This window comes from Falco peregrinus, chromosome 6 (assembly GCF_023634155.1).
Source record: "Falco peregrinus isolate bFalPer1 chromosome 6, bFalPer1.pri, whole genome shotgun sequence".
NCBI lineage: Eukaryota > Metazoa > Chordata > Aves > Falconiformes > Falconidae > Falco > Falco peregrinus.
The window spans coordinates 63,587,239-63,614,856 of record NC_073726.1 but is presented as its reverse complement, the minus strand read 5'-3'; the positions used below and the strand labels follow the sequence as shown (position 1 = coordinate 63,614,856).

Below are 27,618 nucleotides of genomic sequence, written 5' to 3'. Positions count from 1 at the left end.
ATATTTTACTAATTCCCCAAAAGGATTAGAAGTAATGTGGCATTGTTCCCAGCCACTGAGAACTATTTTTAACCCCATCTTAAAACATATTAATGGCAGCCACCCTTTACTTCTACTCTTCAAAGTTTTTACTTCACAGAATTTTGAAGACAGAATAATAGAGGCAAAATGAAGTAAGGCTATACTGGATGTAATGTCCTCAAACTGAGCAGAATTCTCATATCCATACTTCCACCTCTTCAAATCAGGCTGACAGAACGGCTTTATATAGAACTCAGCTGGAATTAAGACTGTGGGGAAAATATTTTTAAAGCCTGGTAATATACAGGAGAGATGTCCAGAGGGAAGGAAATAAAAAGAAAAAACTCAATATTCATATACATTTATCTACACACATTGTAGATCTCTGTACTATGATTTGCAAGTTGAGGATGAATAACGTTCTTCTACCCAAAAGTTCATGAACTGTACTCATCCAAATTATTTTTGCTTTGATACGGTATTGGTTTGAAGCTATAAAACACAAGGTCATCAATTCAGCAAAGTACATGCACACTTTTTTTCAAATGCATAGGTTGATGCAGGAATGAAATCCTCATTGTAAAAGATATTCAGGTATTAGTACGAGATTTAAAGATTCTAGATTTCAACTTTCCAGCAGGTTTTAATGAGAATTTAACCACTAGAATAGAAATTAAGGACTTAAATGCTTAAGTGACATCTAGTCCTAAGACCTCAGATTTCACAGGACAACAGAATGGTTTAAGTTGGAAGGGACTTCAGGAGCTCATCTGGTCCAAGCCCCATGCTCATGCAGGGCCACCCGGTGATAGTCGTTCAAGACTGTCCAGACAGCTTTTGAGTATCTCCAGGGATGGAGACCACTTAGTCACACTCACAGTTAAAAAACTGTTTCCTAGTGTTCAGAGGGAACCTCCTGTGTTTTCAGTTTGTGCCCACTGCCTCTTGTCCTGTCACTGGGCCCTACTGGGAATAGGGCTCCATCTTCTTTGTGCCCTCCCTTCAGGTGTTTATATACATCAATGCGATTCCCCCTTGAGACTACTCTTTAGGCTAATTGCAGCTCTCTCATCCTTTACTCATAAGAGAAATGCTCCAGCCCCTTAATCACCTTCATGGCTCTTTACTGGACTCCATCCAGTATGCCCATGTGTCCCTTGTACTGAGGAGCCTGGAACTGGACACAGCACTCCAGGTGTGGCCTCATCACTGCCAAGCAGAGGGAATGGTCACCTCCCTTGACCTGCTGGCAACACTTTGCCTAATGCAACCCAGGACACCATTAGCCTTCTTTGTGGCAAGGGCACACTTGGCTCACGTTCAACTTGGTGTCCACCAGAACCCTTGCCTCCTTTCCTGCCAAGCTGCTTTCCAGCTGGGTGGCCCCTAGGATGATACTGGTGCATTGGGCTGTTCCTCCCCAGGTGGAGGACTTTCCACTTCTTGCTGAACTTCATGAGGTTCCTGTCAGTCCATCTTTGGATGTTAAAAGCAGTTAGACTGAAACCTTCAGATAAGGGAGAATTATTCTAAAGATCTCTATCTGATGGTTTGGTGGTTTTCTGGATTTTGTTTTGTTTCTAAATACATGGTTATAATTCAGGTAAAGACATTAGAAAGTTCTAGTCAGAGCGATATAGGGCTTACTATCTTTTTGGTTCACAACAGTGAATTCTCCTAACAAGGATGACTTTAAAAATCCAGCTTTTCGCTGTTTTTGAAGGAAATTAATGGCTTTGTAAGTTAGGAAGTAGCTTGTAAAATTTTCTTTCTATAACACGCATTTATGTACACACAAGCAGGCATTTTTGTAAATACTTTCCTTCTAGAAATCAAACCAGCTTTTCAAGCACAGTAAACGCATGCTTGGGAAGGAAACCAAACACCATTTAAGACCAATGTTTCTTACCAGATTGGGATCATAATATGCTTCCTGAGTTGGTGGAATGATGTGGATCTGAGTGATGTTGGCAGGAAGAGCTTTAGAGCAATTTATTAGCATTTGTTCTAGACCCGTCAAATCCTAACAGAAAGAGAAGAGAGATAATCCTATTTTCTCACTCTTATAGTTCTAAAAATCCGGGGTGCACAGACATATTTAATGTCACCTACATAACAAATTTCTGTGCTACTGTCAGAAAAAGACAACTTAATATTCAGCAGACCGCAATTCAATAGCTGCTGAAGTCACTGGGATTCCCCATACACCCAACAAAGCAAATGCTCAGTGCATAGTTGAATTGAGACCACATAAAGCATGACAATGTCATTTTAATTTAAGAGGAAAACCACACCTTTACTAATGATATCAGAACAGTACAGAATTCCCAAACTAGCAGTGGCATATTAAAACCCAAATCAAGCAAACAGAAAAGTGAACTGAAAGGACAGGAATATGAGTTTCTGATTAAGGTACAGGCCAGGAACACACTCAAGCAGAGCTGCATTCCAGCTGTGCCAATGATCTTGTATGCTGTTTCACAAACCAATAATTTCATTGGTTTGTGCCAATTCCTCTCTGTAAAGCAAAAATAGTACACTTTGTTCTCTACCAACTGTCTCTAAACGTGTAAATCCTACAGAGACATGTCTCTGTTTATCAGGTTCCTACAAAACCAGAAATGTGAGTCTTCGCATGTGGTCATAGTATTTACTAGTATGACTTCCTTGCTACCCTTTTTCTCAATTCTTTCTTTAGGCCACAAGTTCCTCAGGGCAAGAACTGTCTTTTACTATGAGCAAGAACAAGGGCAAACACAGCAGGATTCCATTCTTCAGAGCTGTTTTATCAGTTAACATTTTTTGACAAACTCACACTAATTGCTTTCTTGAGCTCGGACACCAGTGATCCTTTTTCTGATACTGCTAGAACTCAACTTAATTGTTGACTCCATAGAACAATGATAAAGCAACAATAATAAGAACAATGTTACATTCTCCAAGTAAAATTTAATAAATGCCAAATGTTGCAGATGCTATAAAGCAAGGATAAAAAAACATATTACTCATTTTAACAGTTTTGGACTTCAAACTGAAGTTACTCTAAAAGTTATTGGTAAGGAAAGAGTACCTGCAAACTTAGTGGCAGTTCATGGATTCTCGTGGCCAATGTGCGAATCTCTCTGTCAGACAAAATGCCTGACTGATCTGTATCAACCTCATCGAAGATCTGAGAAATGTTCAGTGGCTGGACTGCACTCATAAGATAGTAGAAATAAGAAAAAGCAAACTGCATATCTTCCGAGTGCCGCACTTTGTGAAATGATGTCTTGTCAAACTCCTCAGGAAACCTATACACGAATGTAAACTAATTTAGTACTTCAGTTTCTTCAAGTAAAACATTCCCTACCTAAAAACAAATTACCATCTAGAATTTTAAAAGGTCCTCAAAAGTCTCCTTAATTTAGCACAACTATCATGTTGGAATGAATTCCCTGTTTCCTTTATCAAAATATAACTTTAACGAGTAGCCATCAACACATTGAAAATAGCTATAGCAAAGCATCAACAGAAAGGTAAAATTTTCACATTATTCCCAAGACAAACGTACTCACATATCCTGTAGCTCTTGCATAACAGTGCGGTCAATCATGTGAGGCATATGAGCAGGGACTTTCCGAGACGTAAACCCAAATTTGCTGTTTAAAAGCTTATTTACATATCGAAGGGAATCAGCAAATGTATCTTTCAGCTGCCTTCCAAAATGTTTACCATCAGTAAAGTATGACATTTGTTTGAGTAATGACTCTTCTTCCTAAACAGCAGGACAGGCACAAAACAAGGTTACATTACCAAAAACAAAAAAAAAGAATGAAAATATTAAACACACAGGAAAAATGGCATTTCAGCCAGGTGCTAACTAATCCTTTCTGATATTTGAAAATAGGAAGAGAAGTTTTGAATATTTTTCTTCATACTCCTTAGTTCTCTCTTTAAAAACAAAAGATAAAAGATAACCTTTTCCTTAAAATTTTCATGCTCTGATGAAAAGTAGTCTATAAAAAACTTCCTTAATATTTGCTCTGACATCTCTCACACACACACTCTAAAGTCCTTGTTTGCTATCAGATTTATTTGTATTAGTGCCTTTTTTTTTTTGCTGATTATTCATCCATATTTGATAAATTGAAATTCTATGAGTATAAAGTTTCCCCATATAAAATCCAGTCTCAGGCGAACAGAAAGAACTAGTCTTTTAAAAACACAACCCCTTTTGGTTATGCCCTATTTGGAGCAGGGCAAAGCAGTTGCTACCAACTGAAGCACAGTCTCTATCTTCTCTTCCAGAGGTTTTCAAAACTGCCAAAATGCTTTGGCTGGAAGCAGAGGAAGCTTCCTACATGTTTGTTTGATGTGGTCTGGACATTCAGTTTTGGTGGCAGACTTTCAATTTAACTTTTAGAATGCAAGTATTCACCATTATACATATTTTTTATTTTTTTTTTAAACTGGATCCATAGTTGCATAAATGCAATCAAAACAAAACTTAAGCTTTCTGTTTTAGTGCTGTATATGTTTGAACAATAGCACTGTATCAATATACAATGAATAAAAAGTGAATCTGACAAAAAAAAAAACACAAAAAAGGCAGTAGAAAGAGAGCATAAATGGCTGTTCAGCTTTTACCACATAGCTAAGAGAGGCCCAGATCTTAAACAAATTAGATTAAGTCAAAAGGAGCTTTCAAAAAAATCTCAGTATTTGCCTCACAGGCAAGACACGTTCAAAATTTACAGATCATAGTAACAGTATTCCACTAAGCACAGAAAGATGCAACTATACCAATAAGCAATGACATTAAGATACTCACATCAAGAAGGTCCTGGAAATACTTCTTTTTCTCCCATGGCAAAAAGCCTTGGTAACTTTCAGCGTAAAACTGTAATTTTCTTCCCACTAGCCCCTCCCTTACATTTGTATCCCCCTGCACATGCCCTTTTCCTCCTTCCGTTCCCTGTGCGTCTTCTCCAGTATCTAAATTCCCAGTATGTTTTGATTTCTGGGTTTCCCTTAAAATTAGTGCATTCAGCACTTTTTCTCGAGTTTCATTTTTACTTCGCATGCTCTGGGAGGGAAGTGTGGATCTAGGCTTTGCTTTATAAATCGGTTTATTTGTGTTCATTGTCACAACAGTCCCCTTTGTTCCTTTAAGCCTCAAAGGAACTTCTTCATTTGCTTTTATTGTTTTTATTTTGCCATTGTTTACATCTTTAAAAGGCTTCTGCCAGCTGGTATGGTTCTTCTGATCTCCTGAACGATTATGCACACTCCTCTTTTCCAAGCCTGTAATACTCTTTACTGTAGTTAAGAACTGGAAAGGTCTCAGGAGAGTAGCCTTAGATAGGTTAAATCCTTTCTGAGTGATATCACCATTTTGTAGTTTTAAGTGCAGGTTCTGCAGTGCTAGCTGAACATCTTCAGGAAGGAGAGACACATTTACTGATGGTATTATCACCTCTTTGTGTAGACTCTCTTTTGTGCCATTTCGTCGTCTCTTGACTCTTGGAAAACGTTTTTCTTCAGGAATATCCTCAAATATAATTTCAACTTCTGGTATTGAAGTTATAGGTTTAAAATCAGAGTCAGATTTTTGCACAGAAGTTGTGTTTAGTTTTGGTTCCTCTCTAGTATCAGCTTCAACAGCTACCTGCATTTTAAACTCTTCATCATTTTTATTTAGAAATGTAAGATTAAAATAGATCACAGTTGCATTCATGCCACTATGCATTATGAGGTGGATAGTCTTCCATTTGTTAGCAACTGAAGCATGTCGGATAATTGGATTATCACTATATGAACCCTCAATTCCTTTCTTGGCTATTTCGCTGAAGCTGAAGTAGGGCAGACATTCACCTTTGGGAATAACATAGTAGGTCTGATTAAGCTGAAGTGTCACCTTGTACATCTCTTCAAAGTGATCTGGGGAAAACAAAACAAAACAAATTTCTGTCGATGTGCACTGTGACGCTTATCATTCACTTTTTTTGATTGTAATATGCCCAGTTAGCTTCGCTATGTTAGCAGGGAGACAGCTTTGTAAAAGGACAGATACTGTAGCTTCTAGTTTCTTGCTCACCTGTCTTCAATAATGAATGTCTAGAACATACTCAAGATATATAAAGCTGGCAGCCATTTCAGTGGTAATTCTAAAAGCCAGTATTTATCACTCTTTCAGTCTCTACCTGAAAAGCCAAAGTGGCTTGTTATCACACATCCCTTAAAATTACGTATCAGTCAGAAGTAACACGCCCATACTACCTTTTTGCCACATTTTAGAAGATTAATGTTACAACGGTTGGATTTCACTGCTACATTGCATCTTGACTCAAGACTCCCAAAATCGGAGAGGCTGAATTGAACTGACTCCTCCCACAGCAAAAAACAGATCAGCTGTCAACTCTCACATGAACAAAATATGGTTGCCAGCAACAGAATTACCAGTAAAACATTTGTCCAGCTGAGATGCAGGGGAGCCTCTATTCTTCCAAACAGGCTAAATTCTTTCATTTCTGTTCCCCTGTCTATAGCACTCAGCACTCTGGATCACTTCACTCACTCCTGCTACTCTTTCATATCAAAATAAACTTCAGACAACTTCACAGGTGACTGAAAGTAGCCTTTGGCAAGAGCACAGAGCCAGGCTTGAACTCATGCTATCAGCATCAGAGAGGTTCTTTAAATTTCTTAACTGCTACAGGCATCACCAAGTCAGCTGTCCTTATCTGGGCAAAGACTGTTTACATAGCTGAAATACAATTTCTCCATTTACAATGTAAGGCTCTTCAGGGGCAAGAAGTTTGATGCTTGCTGCTCCATAACTTATCAAGCACCCCACCCAAGCTTGGTCAATAACTGTTTTGTTAAATAAAGCAGCATGTAATATTGATTCAGGCTTGTATTAGTGAATACAAGAAGCAGCTGACTTTTTCTTCAGCTGCTAGTAGCTATTTTTCACGACTCCATACAGGGCATCTTAGCTTAATCTGAGTGTAATGATGAACAAAAAGGTCAGACAATTCAAGAGAATCCCTACAGAAAGTTTATCAGAGATGTATTTTACATACCCTGGCCACAGTCACCAGCATCAAATCCACAAGAGAGGACATTGCAGGCCTGATCACAGAATTTGTCTGCTAGCCAGGAATTAGCACAGCCTTGGTTACAGTATGAAACACCACTTATTCCTGCACCAAATTGCCATGGTGGTCCATTCCCAATACCTCCAACTGCACCTCCACCAGCAACATAACGACTACTCCCACCGTTACCTACAAGGAGAGAAAACAACAACAACAAAAAAAACCACCAGTCATTTGAAATCCTTATTTCTGAGGAAAGGCACATTTTACGCCACAGTGTTAGAGCTAGACTGAAGAGTTGACAATCTCATTTATCACTGGTGAAATTAAAATGGAGCAAATGCTAACCAGACCTCTGTGAGTTAGTGTAAAATCTATGGTGCGCACAATCTCACTGTAGTAGTTTAGGGACCAACTTAAAATTGCAACAAAAACTCCAACGTATTTTGTCTTAACTTCTAAACTATGTTTTTGCCTGCCTTTTTGTTGTTGTGCTTGCAGTCTTGACGGCACAGTCTTATAGAGTAGTATTACTTCTTCAATCCAGGAGTATCACTTCATTTTCCTACCCTGCACTCCTGAAAATTCGATCTAGAAACTAACAGTGCAGCTTCACAGTCCTGTTATTATTTGGATCCCAAGTCCAAATATACACAGACGCAATACTGCGTTTATATATACATTATACAATAATAATAATTGAATTTCAAAAACCTTCTTTTCAGCTAGTTAAATTGGGTACCCCAAAGATTTTCCTATGCCCTATTATTTGCTATCATTTTCCACAGAAATTCAGAGTTTGCAAGAACTATGGTTTTCATCTGCAAGCCAACTTTTTATTACTGTTATTAAACAAGGCAAACTTTAGTTATAAGAGAACAACAAATTACAGAACTATCCTTCTAAGAAAAACCAGTTCACTTTTTCCTAAATATAGCATTGCCATCTTACCAGTGCAATCACCTCCATCCCAATCACATGCTGAGTTATTACAAGCTTTATCACAGTAGCCATCTTTAATCCATGAACCAGGACATCCCTCAGCACAGTTTGGCACAGGCCATGTCAAGTAAACCTGGAACAACATTACAATCTCAGACAAGGACTAGCAAATAGAAGTTAACTGAGCTCGTTTCTTGGAATACAAAGACTTAAATTAATGCCTCCCTGTGTATACTGCCTTAAGTATTCACAAAGCTTTACAAAGAGCGTTTAAACCTTACCACCTATGAAGTAAGTGTTATCCCTTTCAAAACAGAAAGAAGAACTGCAGAATTCCTAAAGCCATACAGCAAAGCAGCAGTGGCCAGAAATAGAAAGCAGGACTTCTCAAATCTACTTCTGCAAACAATATTCCAACGAAAATTAATAATTTATCTTTTTCCAGATAAGAAGGGGGAACTTAAACTCTTAAATAGCTATGCAGGTCACTTGTTCTCCTGACTCAAAATGTTTCTTCATTACTAACCAGTCACGAGATAAGCAGCACATGTTGAACATAATCCCCAAAGCATCTGATCCTCTATGACTTAAATAATTCTAAGAATTGCCAAGATAAAAAAAAGTGTGGGGGTGTGTGTATTTTCAGCAGGGGAGGCATTAAAACCACACAGATTTTCCTTTAGGCCTTACTATTTCAAGATTTTTAGCAGCACATTTCCTATTGAAACAGTTGCTGATCAGGTTATCACAAACACCATCATATATAAGCTGACTTTATTATCATAACTGGGAAGAATAACTGAAGAATAATATATACACACTAGCAATATGATTCTGCAGTTATATGCCTATGTCCTTAAGGATTCAAAGCAACTAAAAGCTTCCCAACATCCTCAAGTACCGAAACAGTAATTTTAGGGTAGTGTAAACTAATTTTGTACAACCCTTCTGTGTGTGTGCACATCTGCATGTGTGAATTGTTTAATTCAGTAGTCTCTAGCGTCTTGTTATTAATAAATCTTATTTCCTCCATGTCACTCTTGTTGATCAAGATCATGGATGAAAACTATGCTGGCAGTCAGAATCTTTATGCATGACTATTGCTAACAATTTCCTCGTCCTGCTCTCCTTGCTTAAACCCAGCTGTTGATAATAGATCTGTTGAAGGACTAAATTAATTGATGTTCATGAACATGCAACAATGTATCTTTTAGTAAATTATGTATATGATTATATATAGATTAGGCAAAGATATTATTGGTGTCTGGAAAAGAAGCAATTAATGGTAAATGTAAACATTAGACCAGTTTGAATGTCGTGTGACCTCAGTATTCGCACAGAAGAATTGATTCTATTTTGTTTTGAATATTCCGTACAAAACAAAAAAAATTTACAAGGGAGGGAAGACTGACAGCTGCCAAACACCACATCAGTCTTACCGAGTGCTCCAGCAGAAAGCGGGAGAATTAGAGAATGACACAAACTAAAGCATGAAGCCTGGCAGAGAAACCATTGTAAGACCAGAAACCTGTAAAGTGAATGTGGAAAAAAAAGCAATTCTGCAACCCAAACATCAACATAGCATACACGCCAAAAAAAGACAGATCCCTTCCCACCCTGTATCTTCACTAACTATTGTCTAGTTAAGAATAATGAACCTTTAGAGGTAGAACGGGGAGCGGGGACCAAAAGGAAAGCTTATATTTGCTCTTCCTTTCAATGTATATTTATTTGATTTTTATTATATTAGCATAGAAAAGTTTCACATCTACTTTTGGCAAAAAATCCTTTCATAATGGCTTACCTTTTGACCTTTAGAGTGACTGTAAAAATCATCAGGCCAAACATCCTTCCCAAACATAACATCATCATTGAGATAGATAAACTTCTGAGAGAGGCCACTGATACGATGAATGTGACTTTCAATAGCTGGTGAACTGAAGGTGGGTAAGTGACTCACATTCTGAAATATTTCCTAGAAGAAAAAAGCCCCAACCACCCCAAACAGTTTTAGAAGGCAAAAATAAATGAAAAATCCCCCAAAACATAGAAGGTCAGGCACAACAGATGTATTTGATAGCTACCTACAATTAAAAAAAAAAAATAAAAATCAAGAACAAGGAGAGAAAGGAGAGATATGAAAGAAAAAGAGTGAAAATATTTTAGTGAAAAAGGAAACTTTGCTACCTCATCTTCCTCACACAAAAACATTTACATGTCTGGTGCTTAACTAAGAAACTGCACCTGGTTCAATGCAAGGACACAAGCTCCTCTTTCACTGGGTACTGGATCAGGCCCAGTGAACATACATTTATACTTCTCATGCAGTACAGGCTGCACAAAATTTCAAACAAGTTGAACCTGTTCCAGCATTCAAAAAGTCAGGATTCTTCCATCTCTTTCAAGTAACTCCACAAGCAGACAGAAACAGAAGTTGAATTAGTATCCTGTTACCACTTAGGTCGCTCAGGCCTCCTATGGCATGTCACTATACCAAAATTACTCTTGAATTCATTATAAGAAGCTACTAGGGTATTTTTGTTTCACTTATTCAGGAAGCTTGAAGGATTCTCTTTCTCTTTTAAAGTAAGATTTTTAGAATGCATAGCTATTTTTTTTTGCAGCCATCTTTTTAGTTCCAGTAATTGTAATCCATCCTGTCTCAACACAAGCTTATTAGGTTATTACTGGTCCTGAGAGAGTGCTTACGGATTCATATTACATTTTCTTCTCCCCAGTTTTTTTATAAATAGTTATAAGGAAACTAGACATGGCTGAAGCCTCACTATTTGGAAAAGTGGACTAAATGAAGACTTGATATGTATTCAGTTACTGCTTAGCCAAAACGCGAAGATATACTGAGGTTTAATAAAACCATGGATGAGACAGGGAAGAGGGGGTCACTTCTACATTCCAAATAAATACAGCCTTTAGCTGAAAGGGGGCAACTGCATTTCAAAACAAACACAAAATCTTTACTAGTGGCACAGTCATGCTGGTATTTTTGTTTGTTTGGGTGTTTTGGTGCCGTTTTCTGTTTGGCTTTTGATTCTTTGGGTTTTACCTGATGTGTCACTATGGTTATCCGAGGATTATCCAGGTTAAGCCAGGAAGGAATCTGCCCATTAGTGACAATGAAAATATGTCGTACCCATGGGGCATGCCTCTCTATTGATCGTAACGAGTACCTCAGCTCTTCATTATCTTCAAAACGGCTGGCAGAAATATCTTCATCCTGTTTAGACTACAAAAAGAAAAATCCCTTTCTTAGATTTTTAAATAGAACATTCAAGTTCTGATCCAGCTAGGCAACAAGAGTGTGCTTCAGCATATGGGTGCACAAGCATTTGAGGACTTAAGACATTCAAAACCAAAAAGAACATTGAACAAGTACCATTTTTCTTCTAAAGATTCATATTCTTCTGAAATATGACATCAGTAGTTGACCACACAGTATCACTAGGATGTCTCTGACCACATGGCAAGATAGCGCCTTGTATGATCCCGAGTCTTGAAGAACGAACCCCAGAAAACACACACCCTCCTGTTTTCCTGGATTATTAGTCTCAATTATTTCCTGATCTTGACCAAAAGCCAAGGTGCATTTAAAATCAGTAACATCGCCTTTCAGAAATTCAGTTTTAATAGGCTGGGGCCTTCCAAGTACATTGCATCACTGCCGCACATAAATATCACCTAACACAGATACATCAGAAGTGTCATGATGTAGCAGCTCTTCAATAATTCCCTGCTCTTATTTTGAAGAATTTAAGCAGGAGAAAATTAAAAAAAACACAAACAAAACTTAACCTGATATTCACTACCAAATAGCTAAATGTTCCGAATATTTTTGTTAAAAAGAAAATGTTTTAATTAGAAACTCATCAGCTAAGTAACAAAATTAGGTTACATGACACTGTAATATATGTTTCTTTTCCCATTTAGAAGAACTTGATGACCTCTTCTGAAAAATAAGAATTAAGGCTGCCTAAAAGGAACATGTCTAAAAGAAGCATGCCCAACAAACAGGAAACTAGAAAAATGTGAATGTTGAACAATTACCATTTTCACTGCAGGTTCTACACACTGTAAAGTTGTCACCTTTTCTAATATGTACAGTAACACAGCTTACACGTTCTCAAAAACATAACAACCGAAAACATTACAGCAACACCAGCATCCATTAGCTAGGTACCCATTTACAAAATAACACATAATTTCAACATGCCGAAGTATAAAGTTTGAGTTCAGGGATTGTATTAAAAAGGAAAAGTTCCCCAAAAGCTACGTTCACAGGATACAAAGACAGATTGCAAGTTTTACTGGAGCAGGCACATTTACTTTACCCATGCTACCTGACATTTAATATAAAACTAAATTCCTGCAGGAGAAAAAACCCCAAGATATTATAAGATCTTATCTTGAAACAGATGCTTTGTTATTCTGTTTTCTGTGGCTAAACCAAATATCCTCGCTTGTATCAAAAACACTGAAAGTAAACCTCCTTTCCTTACAGATGTCTGTATTTCAGGCCTTCAAAATTTTATAGAAGTGATTAGCATTTACTCTCAACATATACGACTCTGCAAAGCAAAAAATGCTGAAGAAACATATTGATAAGGAGATAAACATGTTTGTTAATAAATCCCTCTGTCTCCTCCACACAAGAAGTTTGCTTATCTGCCAGCATGAGTTAAGCCTTTCAGGACTTGATTGCACACAACTATCAGAACATGTGCAGAGGGGAAAATTTTTCAGTTAGTGGAGAACATGAAAATTTCAATTAAATGTCACAGTGTTTGATCCGTCTTCCTCCTTAACCTCAGAATTTGACAGTGTTCTTGTGATGTTTTCTTACAATGTAATAAATCCTGGATTCTTAACACTTCCAAGCTTTTGGAAGAAATCCCTTGTTCCTTGTCACTGACTAGTTAGCCTCTACTTGCAGTTTTTAAATACTACAACCTTTACATGCCATAACAGAATTTACCTACCTGACTGACAGAGCTGAGGTCCCACAGTAAATAAGCAGGATTAAGCATCAGTTCTTTTCCATCTATAGTCATGTTCTTCTTTGCTTGCTTGCTCAGTTCTTGGAAACTCCTACGGTTATTCAGTTGCAAGAGAGCCACGCTGGCTTCTGAATAGAGCTGCAACTATACAAGCAGAGAAATAATTTCTGGCATGCACCCACAGCAGCACTCTTCCTTTGACATTTCCATCTTTTTGTTGTATATTTCTTTCTAGAGTTACTAACAAGATTGACTGGTAAACACTGTTTTTAAAGAACTACAGTTTTGTAAGAACACAAAGCCAGGTAGTGAAATGTGAAATGAAAAACACTTAAAAATACAGAACATTTCTAGATGCTTAGTTTTCACTTTCCAAATAAAGTTTCTCTTTACATCAGCAATACCAGCAACAGTAAAGTTGTCCATGTTATAAATGTTTCTGAAGTGAAGAGTAAGTCCTCATCCATTCCCTCCCACCCCAAATAACAAAATTTGTATTTTATTACAACTTTATATGACTGAAAGAATGATTTTTTTTTTGTCCCCCATCTTAATCAAGCAACACTCTTCTCAGAAAATTAAGGCCACAGATTCATCATTGCTGTCAGAAGCATGAGATTTTCAGAATGGTTTACAGATCAACCTAGAGCTCAGAAATCTGAGATACAAAGGGCTCCAGAACTAATCCATGTGGGTCTCCAAGTCCTTAATGATGGTTGCCAATATGCTGTTAAGGTCATTTCTTAGTTGTGGACCGTTTGATCTGTTTGCCGTTTTTATCTCCTGCCCCTAGTAAGTCTGTAGATCAGATTTCATAATGCACAGAATAAGAAGAGGCTTGCGCTACATGCCCTCTTTAACAGCTAGTATAGCTTACAAATTACAGGGAACCAAAATGTTTCACTAGAAACAACATAACCAATAAAATTCTATGTTTAATTTATGAAGTAGCATAAGCAGACACAAAAACGAAAAGCAGAACCACACCTTGGTTCTCAAAGTGCATACATTCAACAGTCAGACTGAGAATAAATGCACCTAATCACTAACAATATTACATGCTGTGCTTAAGTTTTGCTCCTTCATGCAACCTAAGACAAATAAGCACATCTACCGGATTTTTAGTGGCATAAGATCTGTAAATGCAATTTTTAAGTTAACAGAATTTGAATACTGTCACGTTCAAACCCTGCAAACCCACAATTTATTTTACAATACCCTTAAGTGATTTTATTTCTGTATTTTTTATTAAATCTGACCCTTTCTGCTCATTTTAAAACAACATTTGTCCCAGAGTTACCACCCCTTCCCTTAGCAAGACCAGCTGTCCCACTTGTGACATTTTAAAGCTGTTGATGCTTTGAGTCATACGCTATTTGAGATCTTTCAATCTGACTTATGAGGCCTGCCATCAGAAAAATCTGATAAATCTCAGACCTTCCAGGGAATCATCTGAACCTACGGGTGGAAAGGATGGCTTCAGTAGCTAAATGGCTGAGGTATAGTTACGGACTGCAGCAAGCAACCTCCAAAAATATCGATATCAAAATGCTACAGATTGCAAAGCTGCCATCAGGGGGTATGTCCTTTATTTAGGAATACAAAGTGTCACACAGTCTCTTAGAATCTGTTACTTAAAACATACTTATAAAAAACCAAAACCACTAGCATTCTAAAGTTTTGAAAGCATTCTTAAACATTTAGTTTCTCTTTAACTTGTTTCCATCATCTCAAGAAAATAGGTACCTGTGTTTATTACAAACGCTTCCCCTTTTCCCCCACTAACACAGCATATATACTTCAGGTTTTCAAACACGTAACAGACCAAGCACAAACAAAAAACAGTGGAAAAAATGTACTCCACTGCTCAGCATTGGAGTTAAGACAATCCCTGCACTGAACACATATTTTTATTACATCAATTTTTTTCCACCAATACCTTTTTCAAGAAAAAGGTCTTTTCACAAGCAGAACTATCAATAAAGTTAGATTTCAGTGAAGTTATCTGGTGACATAACTAACTAGATTATACTAAATTGCAAGCTCTGCTCTAAATATTTTGTTGCTGGTATATTCAAAATGGAATTCACTCCTGGCAGATTTTCTTATGTCACACAGGTATTAACCCTCTCTCAGTGGAGATGCATGCAATAGCCCATTCCCTTGAAATATTATCTAAAGAATATCTTCATGCTGACAAAACAGTTCAGCAGATCCAAAAGGTACTGTGAAATCAGAACAGAAAAACAAGCAGGTAGATGCACAGAGTCAGCATGATCAGGCAAGCCTCTGCTTCTGACACAAGCAGGCTGAAAAGACACCATGCAGGCACATACCCAGACCACCACCCGTGCACATTTATATCACACACTTGAAAACAAAACAGGAAAACTGCATTCTCCCCACCAGGCAACTTTAAAACAAAAAACTTTAACAGGTTCTCCTTTGGAGCCAGTATGTTTGGCAGTGCTTAGACTTACTAGACTAGGAAGCAGGCCAGATGGGCTAAGACACCCCATGCAGAAGTAAACACTGTCATTTCCATGTTCTCAAGATAAAAGGCCTCAAGAGCAGATTTTTTCCTGAGGTGGGGCTTCGACCCATAACCAGTCTTTACATTATTATGCTTTATCTTCTTAATGGCCAAAGCTGACTGTTAAAGGAATAATATGCTCCTTTTTTCATGCTCCAGTATGGATACTGGGAAAACTCATATACCCACAGAGCAAGGGAAGAGAGGGGGCATGTGTCGTGTTAAAGAGTTACAAAAAAACTTTTCAAATATGAAAGGTCGTTGTCTATAAATTTATCAAATTCTCTTTATAAGGTAACACAGTAGGAGGATCACCACAGAGCTAAAACCAATGCAGCGCCTTATGGGGTTTTTTATACAAAGCTTATTACAACTGCGTGAACATATATGACACTAGCTCCTGAAGCCACCTATCTGCCCCTTCAACACCGACAAGAGCAGCAGTAAAAATCCCAGATCCCCCACCCTCAAGGCAGTGAGGAAAGCAAATACCCAGCATCACTGTGCCTGCAGGTTTCTATATAGGTTTTCTTCCACTGGTAACACAAGGTCATTAAGACACATTACAGTCCTTAGTTTCCAACATAACTTGTCCGTATATATATGTATGTGTGTGTGCATGCAGATTAAAGAGGAAATATTTTGCAAAGGAAGGAGATCTGCAAGCTCTCAGTTTTCCTTGAACCAATCAGGATATTAAATCTTGAAAGGAAAGTCACCCTTCTCCAAAAATTTTCACTACTGTCTACTACTTCAGTGAAAAAGCGTTAGCATGACAGCCTCAAAAAAACAAAATCAAAGAAATCCAATCCCCTTGCCCTTTTAATCCTTCACATCACTATCTGGTTTTTAAGTCACAAGTGTCTCTTTTAGGCTTAACAATAATAGGTTTCTTTAGAAATGGGGGTAGCGAGGAAAAGGGTGTGTGTGTGTGTGTAATCAGTTCTTCACGTATAGATGCAATGTAACATCTTAACAGCCTTTGAAGAAATAAGGCTTAGCAGCAGAGAGCTGCACAACCAGAGTAACACCTCCATCTAGCGGCTTACTAATGCACGGTTAACAAAGCATGGAAAACAAAAAGCAGCCAAATACAATTGTCAACCACATCTGTCATAGTCACACAATGCATAACGACAAATGGGATCAGCAGACACACCACTGCCTACCTTTTGTCTGGAAATAAACGTCCATATCATTAGATTACAATGCAGGCCATAAGAACAAAAATTTAGTAGACCATAACCTACCTGATTGACCCTGGAAATTGATTCCTTTTATAGTAAATCTTCACAATTTAACCCACTCTAGTTGAGCTCGGCTGCTTTTCTCAGATATTTCAGCTGAAGAAACATCTGGCCCAGATGTCAGAGCAATTTTTGGTCCTTTTGGATTGAGGAGGGATTGCAAACAAACTAAAGCAATCCAATTAAAGCAGTATTATCAACATTCAACACAAACGCACCAACAGCTACACTCCTCCCTTTCTCACCTAGAGCATGCAGAAACCAATTAAGCATCAGGAGGCAGCTATGAGACACAAGTCTAGCCTAAACTCAGGTGCAACGTTCTTCCTCTCTACCCAGCAAGAGCATGCAGAAACCAATTAAGCATCAGGAGGCAGCTATGAGACACAAGTCTAGCCTAAACTCAGGTGCAACGTTCTTCCTCTCTACCCAGCATCTCGCAGCACTTCAGATCTTCGATTCCAGAAGTGATAACAGCAGAGGAATGACTGCAACTTTCAGCAGAGACTGTAACCAACCAACCCTTCTTCTACTTAACTGTAGCACTAACCCAGCATCTCTCTCTCCAGCGAAAACCACACTTGCTTATGTTTATAACTGCCTACCTATAACATTCACTGAACCGATAACTGATTCTGATCTGGGATCTTAGAAAAGGCTTCTATATAAACAACCTCATCCACACTTCATATGTAAAAATGTTTATCCTTGCAAGTAAGACATTTCTTACATATATGTATACATTCCATTGTAGGTATAACATAAATAAATTGCTGCTATCAAGAACAGAGAATGGGTTGGGGAAGAATACGCTGCTATAACCACAAAGGCTACAATAATCCCAATCCAAATATTCTAAAGCACCCATCACCAGGAAAAAAAACACAAAACACAGACAGCAATGATGGATGGATAGAGAAACTGCAGAATAGTGTCAATACTCAAGAAAAATTGTGTTTATACAGAGATATGCCTAATCCAGTTGCAGAAGAGGAGGTCTTCGGAACAGATGAGTTGATCACAACAGTAATGTTTACACAACTGTAAGAACACATCAGGGAAAAAGAGAATCAGCATAAAGAAAGATTTGTGATCAACTGGATGACACATGACTGACGACAAAGACAAAAACACAACCAAGACAGGGTAAGGCAAAATCATGTGGAAAGATAATAGGCACAGGATGTCACTTCCATAAAAACCAGACAATGAGACAGGAGACACATCTAAGATACCCCAGAGATGTAGCCTTTACGTTCATCTGGACAGCAATGCAAAAATGCAGAGAAACTACAGTTTTGAGATTTGTTAAAGAGTTAAAGCTAGCAAGCAGCTTGGATACAGACAACAGATTAGCCAGCTGCTAATGAGAAGCAGAACTGAAACACAGAAAGAATCCATCCATCTTGGTTTTTGTTGGACTAATACTGCTAGGAGATCCGACCGGAATAGAAAAATGATGATGAAAAGGGATCATCCAATGAAACAGGAAAAAAAATTAAATGCAAACAAAAAATTAAGGTCCAGGCAGAATCGCTCCACAAGTCACCACAAGATAATAAAAAAACACCAGATGGCTCAAAAGTAATTACAAAAAATCCAAGTATTTCATTCTTCTAAGGTGTCCATAAAAGATGGGAGGCCTCTATTATAGCACAAGAGACACAGGCCCACTTAAGAGTAAGGTCTATGCTTGACAGATTTACAGCAGAAATCCTGGGTAGAATCATGAACTTCTCAAGTGTTGGAAGCAAAAACCTACACAGGAGTAAGTATTAAGGAGAAAAAGCATCAATACTGACTTGAACAATAGCCAGATAATGCAATTAGCAAAATAACTAATGAAGTTACAAAGTACCTGGGGAGAGATGGGGTACAAGAAAAAAAAAAAAAACAAAACAGAAAATCAAACCCACAACAACATATATTCTTATACTAAAAGTATGTTCTACTAGCCATGACACCAGACAGACGGAAGGAAAGAAGTTAATTAAATATCAAGGACAAAGGATAATGAAGTGTCCAAGAAAGACGCATAGAAGTTACTCTGACAAAGGAACACCAAGTGTTAATGCCCAAGACACCAGAACTTTAAAAATTAAAAAAAAAAAAAAAAAAAAAAAAAAAAGTAGGGTACTATGGATAAAAGAACTCATTTTGGAAAAAGACCATAAAGCAACATGCCAAGGGACAGAGAATGAAATTCCAAGTAATATTTGAGGGCGGTACATTCCTCAGTACTACATTACTATGAGAGCTTATGTCTATGATGATCGACCAGAGAATAAACATTGCCTTGGAGGGTGCTCCAATATATTCCCAGAACCTGAAGCAGACAGATTTCTTTTCCATCAAATAATAATCTGAAGCGATAGAGGCAATGTTATTTCAGATACCAATTTGGTAATTAATGAGAACATTACAGAAGAGCTGCTCCTAGAAAATAACCCTAGGTCAAGAAAACATAAGCTAATTGATTTCAAATCGAAACAGAAAAAAATATAACTAAGGAACATTTGTTACTAAATTTCTGAATGTTGAAGGACAAGTTTAACGAATAAAAAGAGATGGTAATTGAAGTCAAAGGTATTCTGAGCTCTTCAGCTCCATTAAGTCAAATATATTAAAACTACCAGGAACCTGTAACTTAAGCTGTGGTGAGGAACTAGAAAAGGCTCCAAACCCAAATGGATGAACCTGCACAAAAAGACAATTCTTCAGATGGCTCAAACACAGAAAACATTTAATTAACAAGTTTGCCTGAGGAACGTTGAAATAAGAACCTAACATCTCATATAGCAAAGTACCTCCTCCTGTTGGATAACAATCTTATTTCTATAGAGTGAACACCATTTAAAGAAATTTTAAAAACACCCATAGCACAGAAAACAAGTGGAGACTGGCAGACTGACCATATGAATATCCATTGCTATTTAACCAAATGTGCCACTAAGAGAGAGAAGGAAGGATGCCTTGGCCACAGCAGCGTGCATCTGCCATCACTCACCCAAACTAGTGACACATTCACAATAGCAAGAGAGAATTTTTATGAACAGCACCAATACACAGCAATGGAAGGAAGAGATTACATAGGAATGGTGGCAGCACTGTTTGCAATGAGCATAATCTAGCACACAGCAAGTCTCTGACAGTCTGCAGCCTTGGGTTAGCTCCATACTACATATTTTTCACTGTGTAAAAAGTTCTAGTGATGCCTCATTTAAAATCCTGTAAAAAATTCCAGTCAATCATGATGAAGGCAGACAAATCCACAATGGAATTCACAGGGAAGGGCTGTCAGAAAAATGAGAGGAACGGAGAGCCAGTGCTGTGGGAGGAGCACTGACTGATTAATTAGTAAAATAAAGGCTAGGAGAAGCCATAGTAACTCTCTATGAATGATGTAGAGATGTAAACAAAGCAAAAGCAAAGAGCTATTTGAGCTTAAATAACTGTATAAGAGGTCTATTAAGCAGTTTCAGTATTTACTTCCCAGGGTTTCTACCCTGAGTAAGACTAAGACAGCTTGTTAACACAAGCTAAGACAAGAAAGGTGAAATTCAGCTTGTATTAAGATGGAGACCAGCCTATGAAAGGTGTCAGACAGTATCTTTTTGGCAATAGCAGAATACAAGATTTGTTAACCCAGCCTACCAAACAAAGCGACAAGGAAAGGAAGTCAGCTCATTCTAGCACCAAGGACGAACCATGAAGTGAATTAGCACATCCTACAAATGGGCATCAGACTAACAAAGCCAGACTGCCAAGGGACTGACATCCTTTTATCCCTGCTAACTACTTGTCCTCTACAAACGCCCTGGCCTCAGCCCCTTTCACACACCACCAATCACATCTCTCTCCAATACATAAGCCAATAATTTTCACAAACTTTTGAAACATCTACCTATCTGTAACAGAAAAAGATGCCAAAACAGCAGGGAAGAATAGAAGGCACAAAATGTTAATAGATGCCACAGTCACAGAAGTTGTGATCTACTGTTGCCTTGCAGGTGGGTAAGTTCAAGTGCAACTTGCTCAAGACCATACAGAGTACTTGGCATAGAGAAATACAGCATTCAGCTGTGAAACAATCCAGTGTTGTTACTATTAAGATAATTCTTCTAAAAGCAAAGAGGGACGAAAAAAGCTAAGAAGCTACATAAACAATATTCTGTTGCATTAAACAAGCCAGTTATAGGGTATGCTTCAGCCAGACAACAGCCTGTAGCAAATGGCTCAGAGAAACTGATAAGGCTAGTACTTTTTAATCAGTTACAGGCTAGCAAATCTAATGCCTAATGTATCTTGCAGTCACAGAAAGGACAACTGGTCTTTTGAAGGCAACTACTTGAGTCACTATTTACTACTCTTCACAACTCAAGAAAACAGAGTCAAACAGAAAACCAGATTACTATTAGAAACATCCTAAGTCTCCTAGGTGGGTGAGATCCCGTACATGAACCATTCCAAAAGACCAATACAACTAAATTACTCTTTCCTCCAGACCCTTACCAGTTTTACTTTAGAGGCCAGGCTCTCCGGTAGTTTTGTTCGTAGCTGATTTGTTTCTTTGAATGTAGCTGGAAATCCACTAAGGAAGGCCAAGTCTTGCATTAATACTAGACCTGGAACTTCTTTGTCTGTAGTCTAAAAACAAGAAAACAGGGTATAAAGACCTTTTAAAACCTGCAATAATTCACATTTGTCTGTCAATCCTTCATCAGGTGACAGATTTAACAGTGTCTATTTTGTCACTTAACCCAAACTTCAAAGTTGAAATTAGTTATTATAAAAGCTTTCAATTCTTACTACATGTGAGTTATAGAAAAAGAACAACACAGAAACACTCTCTAAAAAATGTACTAAAAATTTAATATATACAAAAGCTAAGCAATAGGTTTTAGAAGTACATACCAAGTAACCCCTCCATACTATATGTTTGCTGTTGTCTTTTAACATTCCAGAATGAGCAGCTTCCACTAGAATACATAAAATACATTGCAAATTAAAAACTGAACGTCACTTCTTTTGTATATTCTAGCAACCAATATATACTTTTCCAAATTAAAAAATCTGAATATTTATGGTGCGAAGAGTAGTCTTTATAAGTGGTAAATAATTCTTGGAGGCAAAACAAACACCAGTAGTTGGGCTGGTGGGTGGTAGTGGTCAGGTGCTACGTATCAAACAAAGTAAGAAGCCCATACTTGCTCTAAGGTCCTACTTATATACCCTGACCACATGGACAATTTTGTTTCAGTCCTTTGAACAAGGGCAGAACTTATTGCACAATATTCAAACTAGACTTCACAGCAATTACAAGAGGATTTCTAAAACTAATCTTCCTCAGTCTTCTGAGATTATCACTGCAACACAGATATTCAGATATCAAACCTGTTTTGCAATAGTCTTTTAAAGCATGGAACTCTAATCATCAGTTGTCTGGGAGGTAAGCAAACAGTATCATTAATGTCATCATTTAAAGGAACAGACTGAGGGCAAGAGACACTGAATGACTTGCCAAAGTCAAACAGAAAATTAGTGGCAGAGTCAGTATTGGAGGAAAAGAAAACCCTAATTCACAGAAGCTTACTAAAAAGCTTCCTCTAGAAAATTGGCTGGAATCTGACAAATAGGTTCTTACCATCCTTAGGGCTATCAAAAACAATTACTGTCACATTGGTAGAAGGATTTTTTGGTTTTGCTATAAAGAACATATTGTTAGCAGCTTCTAAAGCAGGATGAATGGACAGCAGGTCTTTCAGTGTGATGTTGGTAGGCAGTGCGGGATCCAGGACAAGCATTGGCACTTTGATGCAGTATGTCAGCAAACACTCCAGTTGCTTCTCACTACAGCAAAATACCAAAGGTATACTTAACATTAGTAAAAAATTTAAGTCAAAAATCAATGGTTTTGAGATGTTTTTGTAAAATCTGATCAATTTTTTCTATAGGAGAACATGTATTTTGCTGCAGAAGGTACATATCTGGCTGTTATAGTTTAGTTCATTCCTGTCTTCCTTTTTTTATTTTTCCCCCAAAAAAAAGTTTCCAAGATTTCAAAGTTTGCCCACAGAACAGACCTTCTAAAGATCTCTTAAATTAACAGAATGACCAAACCAAACGAGGAACAGGACAGACCAGGCCCTGCCACTTTCTGACAGCAGATCCACAAGGGACTTGCACCCTCCACAGACAGTTACTTGCACCACTGTGTACACAAACAGCAGGTGAAAGCAATGTGGAAATGCTTTTGAATTATAAAACTCCAGGTACATATTCATTAAAAATCCACACTCGTAACTGGAACTAAGCCTAACCACTGGCAAGGATACACTTTCTGAACTTCAGAAATTGTCACATTTTAAGAAGCTCATTCATATATGTCAAAATAACATTATTTTTATTCAGTACATATATTATCATGCTGTTAGCTTTTCTTGAAGTGACATACAGAAAACCAAACAACATCCCCAACCAGCATCTGCTTTCAGGTAACAATGAGCAAGATACAATTTATTCCAATTTACATCCAAATCGACAAAAACTCACCTCCTCTTTGTTGGTTCTGTTGCATTCTTTCCGAGGATTTCCCTGTTACAAATTAAAACAACTATATTAAATAACACTGAGTTGACAGAAAGGAATTTAGACTAATTTCAGACTGATAATTGAGTCAGGGACATGCTGTGAAAGCACCAATAACCCAGTTATAAGACTGCCAAGGTCTTGCCACTGGCCTTGCCAAGGCAAGCACAGGCTGACACACGTGCCCTTCACTTACCCTCATGCAGCAGAGCTCAGAAATTCTTGGTTGTGTTGACAGCTGTGGTAGCAGGACTCTTTGCTAACAGGATTTTCAGAGGTTATTATTAGATTACCTAATGAAACTGATGTTGACACTGAAAACCCTGGTAGGAAACCAGGAAGAAGTGACATGAAACTACATTGACTTGATTGTTTTGCCTAACAAATATTCCGATAAGGTCTATCATGCATTTGCCATGTACGTGTAGAAGCTAATGAGGATTAATATAAAGGTAGCGCAGTGCTGATGCTAAATAATAATCAAAATAATATCAGAAGGGCACCCTTCTACACACACCAACAAAAAGAACCACCATCCATCAAGCTACTCTCTCCCACTGAAGAATAAAGCATCTAGATCCACGACTAGCTCAATCCAGGCATTATTCAAGGAGAAAGTTACAACTTACTAAGCTTTGCTATGCAACACAAAATACACACTCAATAGCAGAGAACAAAAGTTGACACCTTTGTCTTCTGCAGTTATCTTGATCCCATGAAACAGCTAACGTAACAGTGCTAAACGTTTTCAAAGTACATGAAAAAAAAATCATCTATAAGGGAGAGAACAGGTGCCCCTGTAAGTAATGAACATGGCATGGACATGAGTCTTGCTTGTAAGCTTGATAATTGACTTTCCAAATCAGTGTTATGGAAAAAAGATATATGCGTTTTTCACTTTATAAAATGGGAACCATAGCACAAATGATGACAAAGCTAAACCCACTAACATTTGCTATACAAACTTTTAGGAAAAGATCAGTATCAATTTGAAAGCTTTTCAGAGCACAGATCATGTCTATGTTTAAGATGTCTAAACTTAATGGGTTTAAAGTTCTACTAATACTTTCATTGTTTAGGTAGCAAAACAAAGATCCAGAATTTCACTTGTCATCACATTGTCAGTGGTACCCAAATTGCAAATCATAATATGCCAAGAATCAGATCAATCTGCTCACTTCTGGATTTCAGATTATTACAACCCTTAAAATACAGACTTGTTTTTCCAGCTAGTACATTTTCTGGCCAAAATAGATCATGTGACTACAAAACTGCTTATTAAGAACTAAAGCAATAGTTACAAGACGTAATCCAAGGTATCTGCAGCAGCCCGTGTATGAAGCCTTGGATCAGCAGTTTTGCAGAACTGTAGCACAATCTATAACATCAAATGCAGCAATACATGTCTTTCCTTAGTCAGAAGGCTGACTCATACCTTTATAACATGAATAAATTCTTTTCCTCTTTCTCAGTTTCAGTGTTAGGGAGACCACAAATCTAACTTTAAAAAGAAGCCTCTAATAAACATATGCTCAAGATTTTATTAAGCCCATTGGGTGAAGAGAGGTTATACATTTGATATATGGTTTTATTATTATTTACAAACCAACTTACAGAAATACAATACAAAATTACATACACAGAGAACAGTTTTCTGCATGGCATTTTGCAAATTAAAAGACAGGACAGCCTTAGTTACTTCAAATTATTATGCTTCAAATGTCAAACACTTTTCTGATTTGATGGCATTTCATAGCTAAATGTAGAATTGAAACAAGGTTTTTCAAATAATCAGAGAAGTGAGAAAAATATGCTTTGAATTTTCATGTTGAGTAACATGGGAAGAAAACCAGGAGGGCTGTACTGCATTAGAGTGCTGTTGTTGGTTAAAGGGAAAAAAATACATAAGATTATTACCTCATTATTTTCTGTTCTTCCTCCATCTGTTCTCTGACCTGTTGCAATTCTTTGATCAGTTCAACATCTGTGCCATTCACCCAGGTGTATACTACATCAATCGGCATGGGTAAACAAAGCCTACACAATTCAAATGAAAGCTACATGAGCTGTTTAATATTACATTACAGGTGTTTGTGGCATCCTACAATAGAGATTTATGTCTAACAAAGAAATACTTGGTGTCTGGGCTGTGAACTAGACAAAGCAAAAAGTTTCTCTTTAGCTATATATATATATATCATCTCTTAATTTTACACAAGCCTTTGACAAAACAGGACAGACATAAAACCAAAAAGGATCTAAAGTGGCTATAACAGTTCAGTAACTCAGTTCAGAACTTTATGCTCTAAATTTCACTTACATTAGCCTATAATCCAACTCCTTTGAGCCCATAAAATATTACATAAACCAGTACCAGCATCCAGGCACATCCTTAATTCACTAACTACATTAGACAGGACAGCACAAAGTATAAAGACTTAAATCATACTTGCTGTTATTTAATTGCACAGAGCTAATAAGGCCTCAGCAGGACCAACTCTCTATCCTAGGAATGCCTCTTAGATATTAGCAACAGGGCATTTCATAAACCAACAACCTAAGTAGGGTACATATATTAACACTCTAGACACAGCAGTCAAATTCGTTCTTGACACAATTTAATATCCTGGGGCTGCTTCGGGACAGTTATGCATTTTCTAGCATACCTAAGGCAGAAGAACGAAAAGTTTTGGAGTACCTTTCTTCTATTTATTTATGATAATCTTCTGTACATGGCCCACAGTTTTGTTTCAACAAATACTCCAGGTTGCTGCCACAGGTGAACCTCTCATTCCCAGACGACAGGAAGATTCCCCAAATATTATTTTCAAAAGTTCCAGTGTCAACTACTCAATGCTTTCCTGAGCTGAAGACGGCCTAGCAAGCGCTTAGCACTTCTATAACGCTATGATAAATACACAGGGTCACACAATGAGGTTTCCAAGGAAAGGTGTTCCCTACCCACCCCCTGCATTCCTTCAAAAAGCATTTAAAGACCCAGAGTATCTCCTCTACCTTCCTTTGCACAGTATGCCACGCAGACAACTTCCACTGAGCTCCATTTCCTACCAGCTGAGATTCAATAACTGAACTACAAAATTTGCTAAAAGGGCAGCCAGTAGCTGGTCACAGCACAATATTCAGGAACATTTTTTACTCAATCACTACTCCCAACTGAGCTATGACACTTCAGAGGATAATGGTAGGTCATTCTGAGACAGTTTGACCATCTAAGAAGCAGCGCTGCCCTCCCCAGCACCACCCAGAACATCTCTCTTGCCTCTGACATGCACTAGCTTCTGGTTCATTAACAAGTGCAACTCAAGGCATGTTTTGAACTAAGAAGTCCTCCACAGAGTAGAAATTCAATGCAGGAGCTCTTAGACCTTTTCTACTTTTGTTGTGATCTGTTAAATTATTGGATTGACAGTCCCTTGAATGCTACAGCTAGGACAACAGTGTTTTAGGTGGAAGCACCTGACAAGTCAGCCAATTTCAAAAATGCTCAACACTCAGACTTCTGGGCAAAGTGCAGAGTTTACCCAGGCTTCAGTGAAGAACATAAGATGTCAAAAAAAAACCCAACCCAAAACCCCTACTCCAACTCCTTCTAAGGTATGAGGCAATTTTGACTTCTATGAAGCCTCTCCCCAATTTATCATTTGCTAAAAGTGTGTTTCTATGCAGTAACACATATAACTATGTAATCTGCTATACTTAATTTTTAGCATTGAAATGACACCACGTACAGCCAATGCTAATAAACTCCAGAGAGAAAAGGTATTTTTGGTCAGATGCAGGTTATGTCTCTGAACTAACCCAGGCACAGCAAGCTCATCCTTCATTACCAGTGGCAATAGAGACTAGTGAAAAAGGCAACTAAAGCAAGCGAACTGTTTGCAGATCCACTAGCATAATTGCTTAAAATTTATCCAAATACTCAGATAAATTTTCTTAATGCATTTTTACAACATAGTTCGAGAAAGTAGTGGTTATCAAACATAGTAATAAAACCAGATATCATACACAAATTAATTTGTTGTTCCCAATTAGGATCAGTAACACTGTTAAGTTTTCACCTCTTTGGTCTTTGCCAAAGCTTTCTAGCTGGTTTCATGGCTTCTTAAAAAGTATTAAGAATTTTTATTTTGAAATGCACATATTGGCATTTTGCTTTAAAACTAAAAAGGAACAAG

The 27,618-nt window shown here is 37.7% G+C and overlaps 1 protein-coding gene across 3 annotated transcripts in view; it reads right to left on the bottom strand.

Annotated features, from left to right (window-relative positions):
• GNPTAB (N-acetylglucosamine-1-phosphate transferase subunits alpha and beta) overlaps window positions 1-27,618 on the bottom strand; it is a 46,595-nt gene that overhangs the window by 10,536 nt on the left and 8,441 nt on the right. For all 3 annotated transcript variants that reach the window (XM_055807649.1, XM_055807648.1, XM_055807650.1), the window contains exons 3-16: window positions 25,340-25,459; window positions 23,387-23,428; window positions 22,479-22,684; window positions 21,749-21,813; window positions 21,347-21,481; window positions 13,037-13,198; window positions 11,107-11,286; window positions 9,847-10,017; window positions 8,052-8,175; window positions 7,086-7,289; window positions 4,832-5,940; window positions 3,576-3,775; window positions 3,092-3,311; window positions 1,931-2,044 (exon numbers count right to left, since the gene is read on the bottom strand). In XM_055807649.1, the coding sequence (XP_055663624.1) occupies window positions 1,931-2,044; window positions 3,092-3,311; window positions 3,576-3,775; window positions 4,832-5,940; window positions 7,086-7,289; window positions 8,052-8,175; window positions 9,847-10,017; window positions 11,107-11,286; window positions 13,037-13,198; window positions 21,347-21,481; window positions 21,749-21,813; window positions 22,479-22,684; window positions 23,387-23,428; window positions 25,340-25,459 (3,052 nt within the window). The remainder of the gene's footprint in view (window positions 1-1,930; window positions 2,045-3,091; window positions 3,312-3,575; window positions 3,776-4,831; window positions 5,941-7,085; window positions 7,290-8,051; window positions 8,176-9,846; window positions 10,018-11,106; window positions 11,287-13,036; window positions 13,199-21,346; window positions 21,482-21,748; window positions 21,814-22,478; window positions 22,685-23,386; window positions 23,429-25,339; window positions 25,460-27,618) is intronic.